At 43.2% G+C, this 14,381-nt stretch overlaps 6 protein-coding genes across 6 annotated transcripts; 4 read left to right on the top strand and 2 right to left on the bottom strand.

Moving 5' to 3' along the window:
* Nucleotides 1–1,509: 1,509 nt before the first annotated feature.
* Nucleotides 1,510–3,074, top strand: BYT42DRAFT_543949 (uncharacterized protein; the record flags this gene model as incomplete). The annotated part of the gene is made up of 5 exons (XM_051565728.1): nucleotides 1,510–1,540; nucleotides 1,811–2,046; nucleotides 2,128–2,190; nucleotides 2,263–2,346; nucleotides 2,475–3,074. The coding sequence occupies 5 exons, from the start codon at nucleotides 1,510–1,512 to the stop codon at nucleotides 3,072–3,074; spliced, it is 1,014 nt and encodes a 337-aa protein (XP_051426507.1).
* Nucleotides 3,075–5,239: 2,165 nt separating this feature from the next.
* On the top strand, nucleotides 5,240–6,586 carry BYT42DRAFT_592486 (kinase-like domain-containing protein; the record flags this gene model as incomplete). Its single annotated transcript, XM_051570617.1, has 5 exons — nucleotides 5,240–5,322; nucleotides 5,506–5,797; nucleotides 5,878–5,977; nucleotides 6,043–6,104; nucleotides 6,227–6,586. The coding sequence occupies 5 exons, from the start codon at nucleotides 5,240–5,242 to the stop codon at nucleotides 6,584–6,586; spliced, it is 897 nt and encodes a 298-aa protein (XP_051426506.1).
* An 891-nt stretch (nucleotides 6,587–7,477) lies between these two features.
* Nucleotides 7,478–8,100, bottom strand: BYT42DRAFT_491211 (40S ribosomal protein S19-A; the record flags this gene model as incomplete). The annotated part of the gene is made up of 3 exons (XM_051564058.1): nucleotides 7,478–7,559; nucleotides 7,634–7,817; nucleotides 7,884–8,100. The coding sequence occupies 3 exons, from the start codon at nucleotides 8,098–8,100 to the stop codon at nucleotides 7,478–7,480; spliced, it is 483 nt and encodes a 160-aa protein (XP_051426505.1).
* A 532-nt stretch (nucleotides 8,101–8,632) lies between these two features.
* On the top strand, nucleotides 8,633–10,505 carry BYT42DRAFT_560918 (stretch-activated Ca2+-permeable channel component-domain-containing protein). The gene is made up of 3 exons (XM_051567295.1): nucleotides 8,633–9,190; nucleotides 9,256–9,630; nucleotides 9,703–10,505. Exons 1-3 carry the CDS (start codon nucleotides 8,689–8,691, stop codon nucleotides 10,389–10,391), a joined length of 1,566 nt encoding a protein of 521 aa, XP_051426504.1. The 5' UTR covers nucleotides 8,633–8,688; the 3' UTR covers nucleotides 10,392–10,505.
* BYT42DRAFT_631824 (uncharacterized protein) lies at nucleotides 10,471–12,126 on the top strand (the record flags this gene model as incomplete). The annotated part of the gene is made up of 8 exons (XM_051572459.1): nucleotides 10,471–10,627; nucleotides 10,726–10,817; nucleotides 10,875–10,956; nucleotides 11,045–11,346; nucleotides 11,423–11,462; nucleotides 11,598–11,717; nucleotides 11,773–11,870; nucleotides 11,940–12,126. The coding sequence occupies exons 1-8, from the start codon at nucleotides 10,523–10,525 to the stop codon at nucleotides 12,124–12,126; spliced, it is 1,026 nt and encodes a 341-aa protein (XP_051426503.1). The 5' UTR covers nucleotides 10,471–10,522.
* A 617-nt stretch (nucleotides 12,127–12,743) lies between these two features.
* On the bottom strand, nucleotides 12,744–13,331 carry BYT42DRAFT_467034 (uncharacterized protein; the record flags this gene model as incomplete). Its single annotated transcript, XM_051563523.1, has 1 exon — nucleotides 12,744–13,331. A coding segment is annotated over one exon (588 nt), but the record flags the coding sequence as incomplete, so codon positions are not given.
* Nucleotides 13,332–14,381: the final 1,050 nt, after the last annotated feature.

Here is a 14,381-nt window from a genome sequence, read left to right as displayed (position 1 = left end):
CAAAAGATGAAATAAAATGTCTACATGCGACCCGCGTGTATGGTAAACCTTTTTGATGGTTACACAGCGCACGATCCTAACCACAAAACAGTGAGAGTGACAAAGTTTAGGGAACTGACCTGCCGCATACCGTTTCCTTCTTTTTTTTTTACAATACACACAATTTTCCCTTTGCACTTGGGGCTAAGCTCATCGCAAAAGAAGCTCCTTTGCCGTTCTAAAAAGCTTACTCCAACGTCAATAACTCTTTTCCTTTTTCTTTTTTTTTTTTTTTGCTTACTATCCACTTTGGGTCTCTTAGCAAGCCTATTTTTTTCTTGTGAGTTTCCAACGACAGCAAAGAGCAAACTATTTCTTTCACCTTTTATACTAAACGGCAAAAGAAGGAGATAAACCGACCGACAAACTATGTCCTCTGTATCTTATTATCAACCGCCATTGGAGAGACATGCCACTCGAAGCCCATCAACTCTGATGCCGCACTTATTACTTCCGGATTACCCCAATAAAGTGCAACCCCGCTCTTCAGCTGCCAGACACAAGCACCTTCTCCCATCGTCCACAAAGACCCCTTCTGACAGCAACAGTCCCTCTTTAGAAGATACCACACTGGACAATGTCGATGCCGAAGCAAGTTCTATATTAATAGCACTGGCAAATCAGAACTCATCTTCTTCTCCCACCAAGGAGTCTCCATCGGCCAAGGTAAACACTTGTTCAAGGAATAAGTTATTCACACCGCAGGAAACAAACATATTCATCATTAACCATCCGATCCATACTAGCCAACGAACAATGATACCAACAACGCGATATCTGCTAAACATACCATGAATGATGACGAGAACGACCTTGGCCAAGAGAGCATTATCAATGCCAAGTCAATGTCTATTCATAGCTTGTTGGGCAACGGTAACTAGGTTCCCTTTTCATTTTATTTGGTTTTCATTGGTTCCTGTCATTGTGGTTTTGATTTGCCAACCTCTCACGCTCCCTTCTTTTTTTTTTTTCGTCGTTCGGTGTTTTGTTATTTTTGGAGTAGGCAACACTTCTTCGTCTCCGTCTGAGTTGACATCTGTAAGTCTGCTGATCTCTCTTGCTTTATCCAGAAATAGAAATAGATCGTTTGATCAGTGGGAGTTGAGGGACGATCGGATGGAGAACCCCATCGGAGCAAGGATCCGATGCCCTTATAATTTTCTTTATACGTTCCGGAAAATGGGATTTACCAGAAAAAAAAAGAGAAAAACAATGAGAGAAAGGGAGGAGGCAAATATAATGCATCAAGCAGGAATGGTTCATTTATCATATCAACAGGGAAAAGAGGGACTTGGGCATGGAAACGGGACGGTTGCCGGGGAAAGCCAATCAAATAGGCCATTTTTAACTCTTTTTCTTTCATGAATGATTATCTATTATACTTACCGGGATGCTCTTCTTTTTTAGCAACGACAAAGCGCCAAGGATGGAACAGCAGGTAAGACAAAAAAGGTATTTTGTAACCAGACCATGGTCGGTGGATTCACGGGTCAAACAAAAGGTAGATCGCGCATACCATCGTTCAACGGATCGTCTGGGAATGAGCTTCAATGGAAACATGCGGTACGACCGGATCCCATCATGTTGTTAGCTGCTGCCGCAGCAGCGATCGACGACGAGGATAATAAGATGTATCGATCACGGAAATACGAACGTCGAGAAATTCTATTGACCCCACGGTATCATGAACGACGATTTGATGGTAGGGCAATAGATAAAAGGAGATCCGCAAGAAAAAAGGGACAGATAAATGATGAAAAAGCAATCTTAGATCGTCCCAGCGACAACGGACGACCGTCCTTTTACAGACGGCGATCTTCCAGTCGTTCCCACCATCAGAGTAGCTCTGACATGGATACTTCTGAAGCGAAAAGACGCCATCGATATACATCCAAAATAGACGCCAACGCAGTACACCGACGTCCACCATATCATACGCGGAATTCCACAGACAGCTACCATGACGAACCGCAAGAAAGTGAGCCAACATCAACACAGCCTTCCATGGTAAACCGCTGTTGTCAACTTGCAACGATCAAGAACAGTGCACTGGAAGCCAGTTGAGCTGACCCGTTTTTATTTATACAGACTCAGCGTGCAAGTCCGAGTTCAAGCGAAGCCAATACCTTTTCGTGGCAATACCTCTCTATGGTAAGCAATCTTGATGAAAACGTTGTCATACGAAGAAAAAAGAAAAAACTCCTTGTCTGATGCCAAATATAGAAACAAAATCCTAAAATCAAGCGCAATGCAATGCATGCGTACATCACCTACATGATTTATACAGATATGGCCCAGGAACGCTCAGTAAGTACCGTCACTGTTGTCTTGTTAAAATTTTTGTATTTTCAATACGAAACCCGTCGTTGCAATGCATGAGATGGCTCACTTTTTTTTTTTTCTTTGCCATTTTTTTTTATCATGTGTGTTGCTAGCGAGTTGAAGCGGCGATAGCAACTAATGGAACAACGATGCACGACTATCGTGCAGAACCCGCCACTATCATGGGCTATGCATCCGAAACAAAAGAGAACGATCCACCTCCTTATGGCGTGCGTCGATCATTCGAAGATGAAACACGAAAGGCATATGCATCCATGGATCAGTCTCCATCGGTGGCAGCGGCGGCGATACGAACAGAGCCGAACCATTCAATGATCGAAACCACACCCTACAGCAATCATCACGGAGGTTTGGCAATGGCGCATCCAGGAGATGGTCTTCATCATCGCCCTGGTGTTACTGAAACCTCGTGGTACGCTAATACAATGTCTGCAGCTTCGTACCGGTTGCCACCGTCTCCAAATCAACGTTACGATGGTATCCCACCCACGGTTGGCTATCCAACCAGTGCTCCGTCGTCGAGTTCGATCATGGGACGACCATTAACAGCGTTTCTCTGGGATGAACCGGGTTCAGCCCCATCTGCAGCCCATCCGGAAAGAAGGCATGAAAGTGTAACTTTACCGCCTTTAACTCGTCCGTTTTCTTCCATGCCTGTCAATGCTGACTTTGATCGATCTCACATGCTTTAGTTGGCTCTGTACAATCTCATGTAACATTTTTCTCTCCTTTGTTTTTTTTTCCTTTGTACTGTTTGAATCTGTGTCATTTTTTCTTCTTTCACCATGTATCCTGCACTGTTATGAGGACGTGACGGATATGACCGCTTTTACCGGTTTTTTTTTCCTTCTTTTTTCTGCTCTTTATACAAATGCTATATCTAACATATACATACCTATCTATTCTCCATCACTATTTGTTTGTTTCATTTTTTCATGTTACCACGAAAAAAGAAAACGTTTCTTTAGGCAGAACGGGAAAGTAATGTGCACAGCATGTAGACCAATAAAATGGGAAAGAGGCATAGGTGGACTGTATCCAGTGAGAGCATAATAAGTTGGTGATGCTACGATCTGTAGTTGAAAGTGGCAACCGATATTCCCATGTGTAACGTTGCTGGATCATGATTTGACGAAGCGGAACGATCCCGTCAATAATGTCTTTATAAAGTTTGGGACACTGAGTACAGCCCTCTTATTTATCCAATGAACCCAATCCCCGCGCTTAATAACACAGAAATTTCATTGTCGTGACAAAGAATTTAAGCAATACATCGTTGCAGCCCGTCTCATTTATCACAAGGGAACCCCATCGTTGCGTGGACGACCATGGAGCCTATCGCGGTAAAGAGACCACCCGTGGCCGATGAGTTATCCCGCTTCCAAAAACAATGTACTACATATCTTAACGTCAAACGCTTATACGTACGATGTATTATAAACTCATCAAAAGGTACACAAAAAAAGTGTACACTTCCCATAGCAGTAAGAAAAAAAAAAGTAAAAAAAGTAAGAGACCTATAATCTTGTCCCATTCACCTCTCTTCGCATTCCCCTTTCCCTTTGTAACCTCCTTCCCCTTTTTTGTTTCTTTCTTTCCATTGCCCATTTTTTAGCCTTTTTTATTTTTTTCTTTTTCTGTCGTTTTGTTCTTAAACAAGCTTGACGCTTTATCTGTCTGTTGTTTTTGTAACTTTTTGTTTTTTACTTTTTGTGTTTGGTTTGATATATCCTCTTCTTTTTTTGTTTCTGCTTTTTGGTTCTCTACTTGCTATTAATTGTGAGGGACTCTTCAGAAAGTCATCTCGTCCTTGCATAGCGGTGCTTGCGTGATGTTCTCTACTGCTCATTCACCCGAATCGCTCCTCAATGATTCGTACAGCGTGGACGGCACCATGACCGGGTCATCCCGTTCTCATTCTTCGTCTTCACCTTCTACCATATCTACTCCACAGTCACCTAGAAAACCAGATATCTTGCCCCGCAAGCCCGCCACCGCCACCACCACTGTTATTCAATCCAGACCGCGCTCAAAAATGGGTTCCCCCTGTACCGCCAAAAAGGTAAAACCACTTTCGAATCCTCTCCATATGGTATCTTTTTGCTATCATCGATCATCATTTCACTGACGATCCACCTGCCTTGATTTTTTTTTTTTTTTTTTTTTGTTGTATTGACTTCCTCTCCTTTTTTCGCTTGCTCTTTGTTTCACTTGTTTATCTCATCTGTGGTTTATTGGATTCTGTATCTTTGTTGTGGGAAAATTTTTATTCGTCATTCACATTGAATGTCGTTGTTGGATTGGATTTTCCGTTTTTCTCCATTTCTTGATGAATGAACGCTTCCAACTGCCTTATTGTCACTTCTTTTTTTCTCTTCTTTTCCTTCTCTCACCATTTTCCTTTTTTTTTTTTTACTGCGTGTACGATGTTATTATTTTGCATCAAAAAGGCACCATGGCGAGCACCTGGCAACTGGCAGATACCCGACATTATCAAAGAAAGTCATGAAAAATTGAAGCGTCACCAAGATACCCAAGCGAACAAATTGCAACAGAGCAACGGCCATGCGAACAATACAAATATGAAGAATAAGGCCACAGTAGAGAATATACAGTCGCCACAAAAGGTAAGACTTTTTCTCTTCCACAAGAATCACCGGACGGGTGGCTGTACATGCGTACATACGCATACATAACCAGGGCTTTTCAACTTGGAATGGACTGCCCAATATCTCATCATTTTATATATTTCTTTTAGCGTCCATGGATACCAATGGTGAAACCACTCGACATTCTCCCATTACTTCCCCCGATTACTCGGACCCCCAAAAAGCCGCACGCAGAGTTTGACAGCAAAATGCGAAAAGTGTTACCACGATCAAAAATTCTGGATATCAATCCTCGCGACTATTATGTTGGTCTCAGCAAAGTTGGCAGTGGGTAGGTAAATCGTTCAACGGACAGTGAGGCAGTTGTGATGTAAGGATCCATCTAAGCTTTTTAGCTATTGGATTCCTTCAAAAAACCCCACTCGCATCTGCGATACTCTTGTCCTATGTGCTCAAAGAGGATAATACGACCCAGAAGAAAACTGATCCAAGATTGATCGTTTTTGTTCGATAGTGCCAATGGAGCCGTTGTCAGAGCGACCAAACGATCCAACAACAAAATGCAAGTGGCTATTAAGCGTTGTTATATAGAAGATCAAGATACCCCGCACCATGCATACATTCTCCGCGAACTGCGCATCATGGGTTGTTTATCCCATCCTAACCTCTGCCAGCTAAAAGAAGCCAGTTTATGGGGAGATCATCTTTGGATGATTATGGAACTCATGGCATGCTCTGTTTTCGGTTTGTTATTCAACACCACCGTCGGTCTCTCTGAAGCCATGGCTATCCGAGTGACCAAAGAGGTAAGGGACATATTTCCCGCCTTTCCTGACATATTCACATCAACGACTCAATTGGAAAATCTTTGACCCCCCCCCCTTAGTGTCTCGAAGGTCTCGTGTATCTCCACTCCAAGAATTACATGCATCGTGATATCAAGTGCGAAAATATCTTGCTCGGTCGCAACGGTCAAGTGAAATTGGGTAGTGCATCCAACATCTTGTTTTTGCCATTAAAATCTCATCTAACTGATCGACATGCCTTGCAGCTGATTTTGGTTTGGCCACACCTTTGAATCGAGTCAACTCGGCGCGTTTAGGCACTGCCAAGGTAAGACGTCTCCTTGGCATTTACATTTCGTTCAGGTCAACGAACCCTGTCTATTTTTTTTTTACCATTGCCACAGGGAGCATTATCTAACTGTTTCATTTTTTTGGTTTTGTTCTCAATAGTGGATGGCACCTGAAGTGGTGGCTGAAAACCCGTACAAGGAAAACGTGGATGTGTGGTCTATGGCTATTACGTTGATCGAAATGATGGATCGCGTGCCGCCTTTATATTACTTGGAAGGCAACCGTGAAATCTACGGCGAAATTCTGTATGGCAATGCGCCTACATTCAATTTCACATCACCTTCTTCGGCCGTATCGGAGCTCCTAGCAAGCATGCTGGATCCTGAGCCGGAGCGACGTCCAGGAGCTCGTTGCGTCTTGACCAAAATCAAGCAGCAGATCTCGCTGGGCAACCTGAAATGCGCGAAGCAAGCCGAATTGGGGGCTTTAGTACGAGAAGTCTTCCCCGAGTCCGTTTAAAAAAAAAGGACGCTATACCATTGAAAGAACTTGTTCAAATGCGCTTCATTTTTTTCTCTCTTCTACTTTTTATTTCTCTCTTGCCTCTCTTATTACCTATTTTCATACATCACATTCAAGTCATTCACTTCACACACGCCTTTTTTTCTTTTCTACAATTTCAAAAAGTTCTTTTCTTTTTTTTTCTTTTTGGTTGCCTCATCAAGGAGTATTCTTCTATCTCTTTGCTACGGACGGATCTTTTGGACCCATCTTTCTCTTTTTCTTTTTTCTTATAATCTTATTGAATGTTTTATTGCTCTATTTTTCAATACCTTCAATCTTAAAATCAGGTGAAGGCGCATTTCTTCGGCTCACTGTTTTTATATTGTTCCCTCTCTTATTTTTTCTTTTTTGTAAATATTCTAGTCTTATATTCGTATCGAGTTAAAGCAGTCCAAGCGATTTCTTGTAGCAATTTTATCAATGGTGGTGATTTCTCTTTTTATCGTTTTGTTGCATAGAATTGTGCCATGATCGGCAAAAGCAAGGGGGAGATTTCCAAATCATCGTATCACCGAAATCTATGATAGAAAGGATATACCCCTCCACGGGCCCGTTGTGGTATCGTAAGGCACGTACGGGTTCTTGATTTTTCCACTCCGTCTGGTTCAAATTTCATGATTGATGAAGAAAAAAAAAAGTGATAATGACAACTATTTTACAATAGAATTTCATCATCTTGCGCTGATCAGCTTTTACTCTTTTTCCGTCTACATGAGCTTAAGGCTGTTCTGGCCTCACGAGGGAATGAGAAATTCCCAAGACAAAGCGATAAAAACGCAGCATGTATATGATTATGTCAATGCGTGGCTGTACAGAGTACCCTTCGTTTATTATATTTGTTTTTATTTACTCTTCATCGGATTCTTCAGCAAGAGTCATGGCAATACGATCCAAATCACGCTGGCCATCCTGAGTGATTCTGCGGCCACTATTTTTCGAGGAAACAAACATAGACATGTTGGTATTTCTCTCAGCTTTGTGATAATTAATGAAGTCACTTACCCCTTCTTGTCCTTTTCCAAGACACCGATCTTTTCCAAAGACTGGAGAACCTTGCGGTTGACGGAGCCGGAGGCATCAACGTGGTGGGAGGGGCGGGAACCGCGGTTCACACGACCACCATGGACTTTGTTCAAAGCACCAACACCGACGCTCTTGCGGATGTAGATGTGACGGGCAACGGAAGCTAATCCATTTCATGTCAGTAAAAAGAACTTGATCCCAATGTTTGGAGTCAAGGTGAAAAACTTACCGGCACGGACAAAATACCAGTCGGGATCATAGGGAGCCAATTCCTTGAAGGTACCGGTCTTGACAAGATCAGCCCACTTGGGAACATCGAGCTTACCAGTGCGCTTCAAGTAAGCAGCATAGGCTTTGATGAAGGCTGTAAAAATAAAACGATGATGTGATAAGTACAATGCACCATATAAAAAAAAACGACCAAAAAAAAAATCCAGGCCAGCCATGCCAAGCCACCCAGACTTGAACCAAGAAAGGTCTTCGATATTCCCGTCTCGTCCTCTTCCGTGTCAGTGCTTGTTGCTATACTATCTTTGTCGTTCGGTTGTTGTTTGCTTTTAACGCTGACATGAAAACATCACGACGATATGGGGAGCGGATAAGACGAGACGGATTCGCAACATGAAAGAACATGGAATGGGATGATAGTGTTGGGGGGACTGGTGCAACGGCTTGGAAACAGCAAGCACTGGATTTCGGGTATAGTTCCCATATCTTTTTTTACGGGCAAGAAGAAAGAAAAGAAACGAGTGTATTGCGTACCGTGGGCGTTAACGTCCTTAACAGTGATACCAGCCATCGTGTTGAAATGCGAGAGCAAAGAGAGAGAAAGAGAGACCTACACACCCAACCAATTCACAATAATAAAATTTTTTCTGATCCCGACAATTTTTCCACGTCACCCCGAGAAAAAAAAAATTGTATTGCAAAGTGTGCAGTAACTGTCTGAGTTTCGTTTTCCTCGTATCGTAGCACCACCACTTTTTTTTCCCCCTTTCTTTCTCCAAAAACATGATAGACACTGGTTTGCCCTGATGTTCATTTATTCACTCGCATGCCTTTTGTTATTACTTTTATACTCTCCCAACGAAACGACTGCGCAAACCTCGGTCACCATTCAACTTAAAGATGGTGAACTTCAAAAGTCATCTGTAGCAGCCGGTGATACACGCCATTACTACTTTTCATCGGTCAACGGGCAAGCCCTCTTTCCCCGCGATATCGACGATGACAGTCCACTCTTACTGAAACGTGATATTCCCAATATATTCCTTACTGTTACCACGTGCTCCCAGCCGACGGCGCCTTCCGGTCACCGCGAAGCCATACCCTCCCTTGATCTTTTTCTATCCACTTCAGCCGATGATACCCTTCCCGGACGTGGCACCGGTAAACTGATCGAAGGTATTCGACCAGGTTATACTGCATGGACAAGTCAGTCCACCGTAAACGATGTATGGATCGGCGTATCTGCACCATCCATAGGGAGCGTTTGGTCCGGTAACTGGACTTTTGAGATTGCCGTTTCTACGCAACGTAAGTATACCACTTGTCTGGATATGATACCATCTGATCCCTGTTAACTCCCTCTGTCATATTAGACTGGATGCATCCTCTCTTTTTAAGCAATGATCCTGATCAGGCGGATGTACCATCCATTACATTGGAAGACACGGATCAAACACATGCGCTGTTTCTTACCAATCCCTACACAAGTCAGACTCCCAATGTTTCTATACTTGTGGCCTCCCACGTCCCACCCGAATTGTCTTACTCATTATGTGCTGTACGGTCTTACCAGTTGCCGCAATACAGCACCAATATCACCACCACTCACCGAGGTCCATCAGGCGCTCCACGACAACAGATCATGGTTTCGAATTTGACGGAAAATGAATCTTATACCGCTTATCTATTGCACACAACGAATCAATTGACTGGTTTGACGCCGCCCGTCAATGTTCAAATGAAATCAGGTACTGTGAAAATACAGCTGAATTGAATGAAAGGATGAGCTAAAGTCTAAAACCGGATCATGCACATGACAGATCCCAATTGTCGGCTGGTTTATGACCTGGAATTTTGCGACCAGGTGGCTTACAGTGTGCCAGTGAACCCTCAAGCGCAAAATATCGATATATGGAATGTCACACTGAGCTACGATAATCAGGCACGCGCTTTGTTCAAACCCTTTGATACCGCTTTATCGCAATTCAACTGTGATACCACTCAATATTCTCTGGTTCGAAACTGCACGGATTGTTACAGAGACTACAAGCGATGGATTTGTTCAGTGACGATTCCTCGATGTACCTCTTCCAATCCGTCGGGATACAGTCAGATCAACAGTGATACAAAACCAGCTCCAGCTGTCAGACCGATCGGAGCCAACCAGTCACGGAATCCGTGGATCGATGAAGCCATGTCCCCCGGCGCTTGGACCGAGTTGCTGCCATGTATTGATCTTTGCTACTATGTAGTGCAAAGCTGTCCGCCTTTTCTCAAGTTCTATTGTCCGGAAGGGGATTTGGTGGCACTTCAATACGGCTATTGGCAAACGGGGCTCGTTGACCAAAACGGAACCATGACAAACTATGGTCTGGATCGACCTACGTGTAACCGTTTAGGTGCGAATGCTACGCAGCTGGTGATTAGCCAAGCGAACACCATAGGAAATCACATATCGTTCAAAGGGTTACTGACTGTAGGGACCCTTCTGTGGATTGTTCTCGCCTAAGAGATGACGTATTTGGCTGGGATTTAATTCGGCTTGGCGATCCGGGCGGCGTCTTATATTTTCTTGTCAATTTTTCTTCACCCTGTCTTTTTCTGGCTTGTTCTTGAATTGATACCTACCCCATTTGCATAATGTCAAAAAATAATAATGACCCGAATTACTCTGAGGAGCTTGAAGACAGTTCTCGCAGCATTCTACTCGGAATTGCATCCCAGCTCACCAAGGGAATGGATTTGGTAGTGTCACCAATACGTCAAATGGGCAAAGCGAAAATAAAAAAAGAAAAGAGGGAACATGACAGAACCTCTAATGCTGTAAACAATATTTTACATAGCATCGAGTCACTCTACCGACCTTTGTTCTAGAGCCACGGAGCATGTTGGAGCGTATTACCGACTTTATGTCACACCCGGATTTATTGTTGCAGTAAATTTTAAAATGATTTTGCCTTTTGCCGGGCGGTTATCTAATATTGAAAGCTAGCGCGGGCGACATTGATGATCCTCTTGAACGATTCATCGCGGTGCTTCGGTATTATTTATCTGGCTGGCATGTCAAGCCCAAGGTATTTTCCATACATCATTTGAATCAGATTACAAAATTGGGGACGCCATTGACACATTTTTCCTCTTGCGGGAGGTAAATTTATGCAGGGTGTAAAGAAACCTTATAATCCTATCCTTTCCGAATTCTTTCGATGTCATTACACATATCCTGACGGCACCGTTGCTTATTACATCGCTGAACAGGTGTCGCATCACCCTCCCATTTCATCCTACTTTTATACCTGCCCTGAACATCACGTCATCGTCAAAGGCGACATTAAACCGAAATCACGCTTTCTAGGCAACAGTGTGGCAACATTGATGCAGGGTTCCTCTCACATCATCTTGACCAATAGACATAACGAGCGCTATGATATTGCCATGCCAAACATGTACGGTCGAGGTATCTTGTAAGTCATACATTCGCCATGGCTATCAGCTGCTTTGCAAGTTCGGTCTCATGCTAAAGACATGAAAATACCATAGATTTGGTACAATGACCATTGAATTGGGCGATAGTTCAAAGGTGACATGCATCACAAGTGATCTGTCATGCGACTTGGAATTCAAGACCAAGGTACTTTCCGTACTAGCCCAGTCGTTATTCTCTTCGTCTTTTTACTGACAGCGATCTCATGCATGTTCTCTATTTCAATGACAGGGGTTCTTTTCTGGGCAATGGAATTCAGTGGTTGGAAAAATCAAGAAGGAATCCACACAAGAAGTCTTGTGCGAAATCACAGGTCAATGGTCCAATGAACTAGACATCAAGTATTTAAAGGTAAATGCAAAATGTGAGATTTTCCGTTTCCATTAGCCAACCCAATGGATATTAGACTGGTAACAAAGAGCGATTTTTCGATGTGAAAACGGCATCCACGTTCCCAAAGGATGTGGCTCCTGAAGATCAACAAGAACCAAACGAATCGCGACAGTAAGCGAACTGCACATGCTGTGTAGGTGGTTCAGACTCCCGAGATATTCATCGTCATCACTTGCGTAGTTTGTGGTCCAAGCTCACAGCTGCTATTAAAGCGCGTGACATGGATACCGCCACTGACGAAAAAACGACCATTGAAGATGCACAGCGACGTGATGCCAAAGAACGTGAAGAAAAGAACATCACATGGTCACCACGATTTTTCCAGGAAACAAACGGAGAATATCACTTTAAAGGATTACCAGAGTAAGTGGTATTACTTTCTAAGTTATCATTTGCATTGTGACTTATCTTTCTCTCTTTAGGCTTGATTACGACGATCCACAGAAAACCAAGCAATTACTGGAAAAAATCATCTTTTCCAAAGATTGACATTGAAACAGTTGATAAAAATGTATATTTCGCGAAATGCAAGTTACTTGGCTTTGGTTATTTGATGCTCGATTAAATCGTAGAAAAAAAAATAGACAATGGACTGATCCTTTATTATGTGACTCTATCCGAAAGCAACATGTTTCCAAGACAATAATATCCTTGTCAACGAGGCTGTTCGCCAAGTCGAGGTTGTGATAAATGAAAAAAAAAGCAGGCGCATCATTAAAATTCCTGCTGACAATTCAGAGTGGGCCGATTGGGAGTACAAATGAAAATTGCGCTAAAAATTTCAGATCAGTCAAAAGTCCACCAAGAATGGTTTTGCCGGAAAACTCAATTCCAGGGCGAAGCTTGTATGACCGAGTGTTATTTATTTTGGTATGCCGACATCTTACCGAATACGTTTCTCTCTAAAGGCCATTGACAAACGTCATTACAGCATTGATTCAATCTACATTGTTCTACATAGCTAAGGTTGGTGGTGTGGGTATCTAGAATATCCTTCAGGAAGGGAATAAATGATTTTACATCTATCCGTCGGCGTACATCCTTGTAGTACTGCTCAATCATTTCCCGCTCCCTGCCTGGAATGTATTTCGACAGCAGTTCAATAGGATACTCCTGGGTCAGCAGTGCTTGTATTTCCGTTTCGTTCAGTTTCAAGTTGTATTGGTCGAGTATACTGGTAAGAAACGATCGATCGTATTCTTGACATATTGCATTTCTACACTCAAAGTTGTAGATACGTCTGCCGACAGCTGTCATGGGCCACTTGAACCAATCTTCATTATACCATCTTGAAGCAATCGAAATCAGAACCGCGTCTTTTTTCATGAATAGACCTGCTCCTAGACCATTGCCGAACGGTGCAATTAACACATCAACATCTTTCACCAACTCGGCGGTACTTCGCATGTTGCAGCCAGCATCAAAGTCGATCGTCTCTATCGATACGTTCATCGCACTCAATGCGTCGATCACTTCCGGGATATTCGTTATATGTCGGGTCCTGCCACGATTTAGAATTGCGATGCGAGGTGTGTCGGGCTGATGCTTGTATGTAATCACTGACGAGAGGCATTGACTTGGTTCCGTAATGGGTTGATCTACAACGTACGAACTAAACGATTCGTAATGCGACGAGGGAATTTGGCCGTCACAGTACCATAATGCACATCGATTGCCCGATCCTACGACGGCTTTCCGGAAGCATAAAGGCTTGTACGTAGGTAACACTTGCTTTTCGGTTAAACGATCCTTCCTCTGGAGCACCATATCCGGTCCGCTCGGGAGAATCATCTCGAGTTTGGTATGTTTACCCTTCCAAGTCGCAACACGAAGTGTCCAGGCCGAGGATGACGCATTTTTCTCTCTCATCGTGCTGTAGAGTGGCATCAATCCATTGTATATGAAATGCGAGAAATGATACGGGCTGTATAAACCGTAGACAAAGACATCTTCATCGATGTACTTGGCACCGACGCCCCGTTTCATGGCCTTCGGCTTGAACCATAGGTCTTCTCCTTCACCTGTATTGAGGAGATTGATGCGCGGAGGATCTTGGCTGGTGATAACGAATGGGCCGTGATATCGATCAATGCAAAAGTTGGTAAACTCGCACATCCCCAATCCTTCGCAGGTCCATGTCGAAGTTTGGATCGGTTCGCCATAAAAGTTCCGCCATAAGAAGAGCATGACCCACATAATCGCGGAGCACAGAAAGATGTACCGTGCATACCTTCTCAATGGCTGTAATGAGAGGAATCGAATCATGGTGTCTGCGGCGATCCCGCTCAAATGAGAGTGCAGCTGCTGGTCGATCTTCTATCGAAAACCGGAAAGACGGGACCAAATTTTATGGAGTGACTGCTTTATGATGATCTGTGATGCACAGAACTTGGATTTGCTTTACTCAAAGACACATTAGCTTGCAAAGTCTTTATTCAATATCATGTTTTTGGTTTCTGAAAATGTCCATTGTATTTTCTCGATAAAATATAGTGTCTTTTGGCATATTCAACTCTAAATGCCGCTTTGGCCACTGATCGTGGATCATCCACACAACCTCCGCCCAAACATGCATAGACTAATTTCGTGATCGCAGCTACTGCTTGTTTATAACATGGTTTA

Source organism: Radiomyces spectabilis (genome assembly GCF_025331425.1).
Source record: "Radiomyces spectabilis strain NRRL 2753 chromosome Unknown BYT42scaffold_3, whole genome shotgun sequence".
NCBI classification, from domain to species: Eukaryota; Fungi; Mucoromycota; class Mucoromycetes; order Mucorales; family Radiomycetaceae; genus Radiomyces; species Radiomyces spectabilis.
Note: the sequence above shows the minus strand (reverse complement) of the source record. Positions and strands in the feature narration are given on the sequence as shown.

Excerpts from the sequence above, each read along its gene's own strand:
- BYT42DRAFT_560918 (XM_051567295.1), top strand. The coding sequence starts at position 8,689 with ATGTTCATTTATTCACTCGCATGCCTTTTGTTATTACTTTTATACTCT. Across the intron at positions 9,191-9,255 it reads GATTGCCGTTTCTACGCAAC|ACTGGATGCATCCTCTCTTT; the intron begins GTAAGTATACCA and ends CTGTCATATTAG. Across the intron at positions 9,631-9,702 it reads CAATGTTCAAATGAAATCAG|ATCCCAATTGTCGGCTGGTT; the intron begins GTACTGTGAAAA and ends TGCACATGACAG.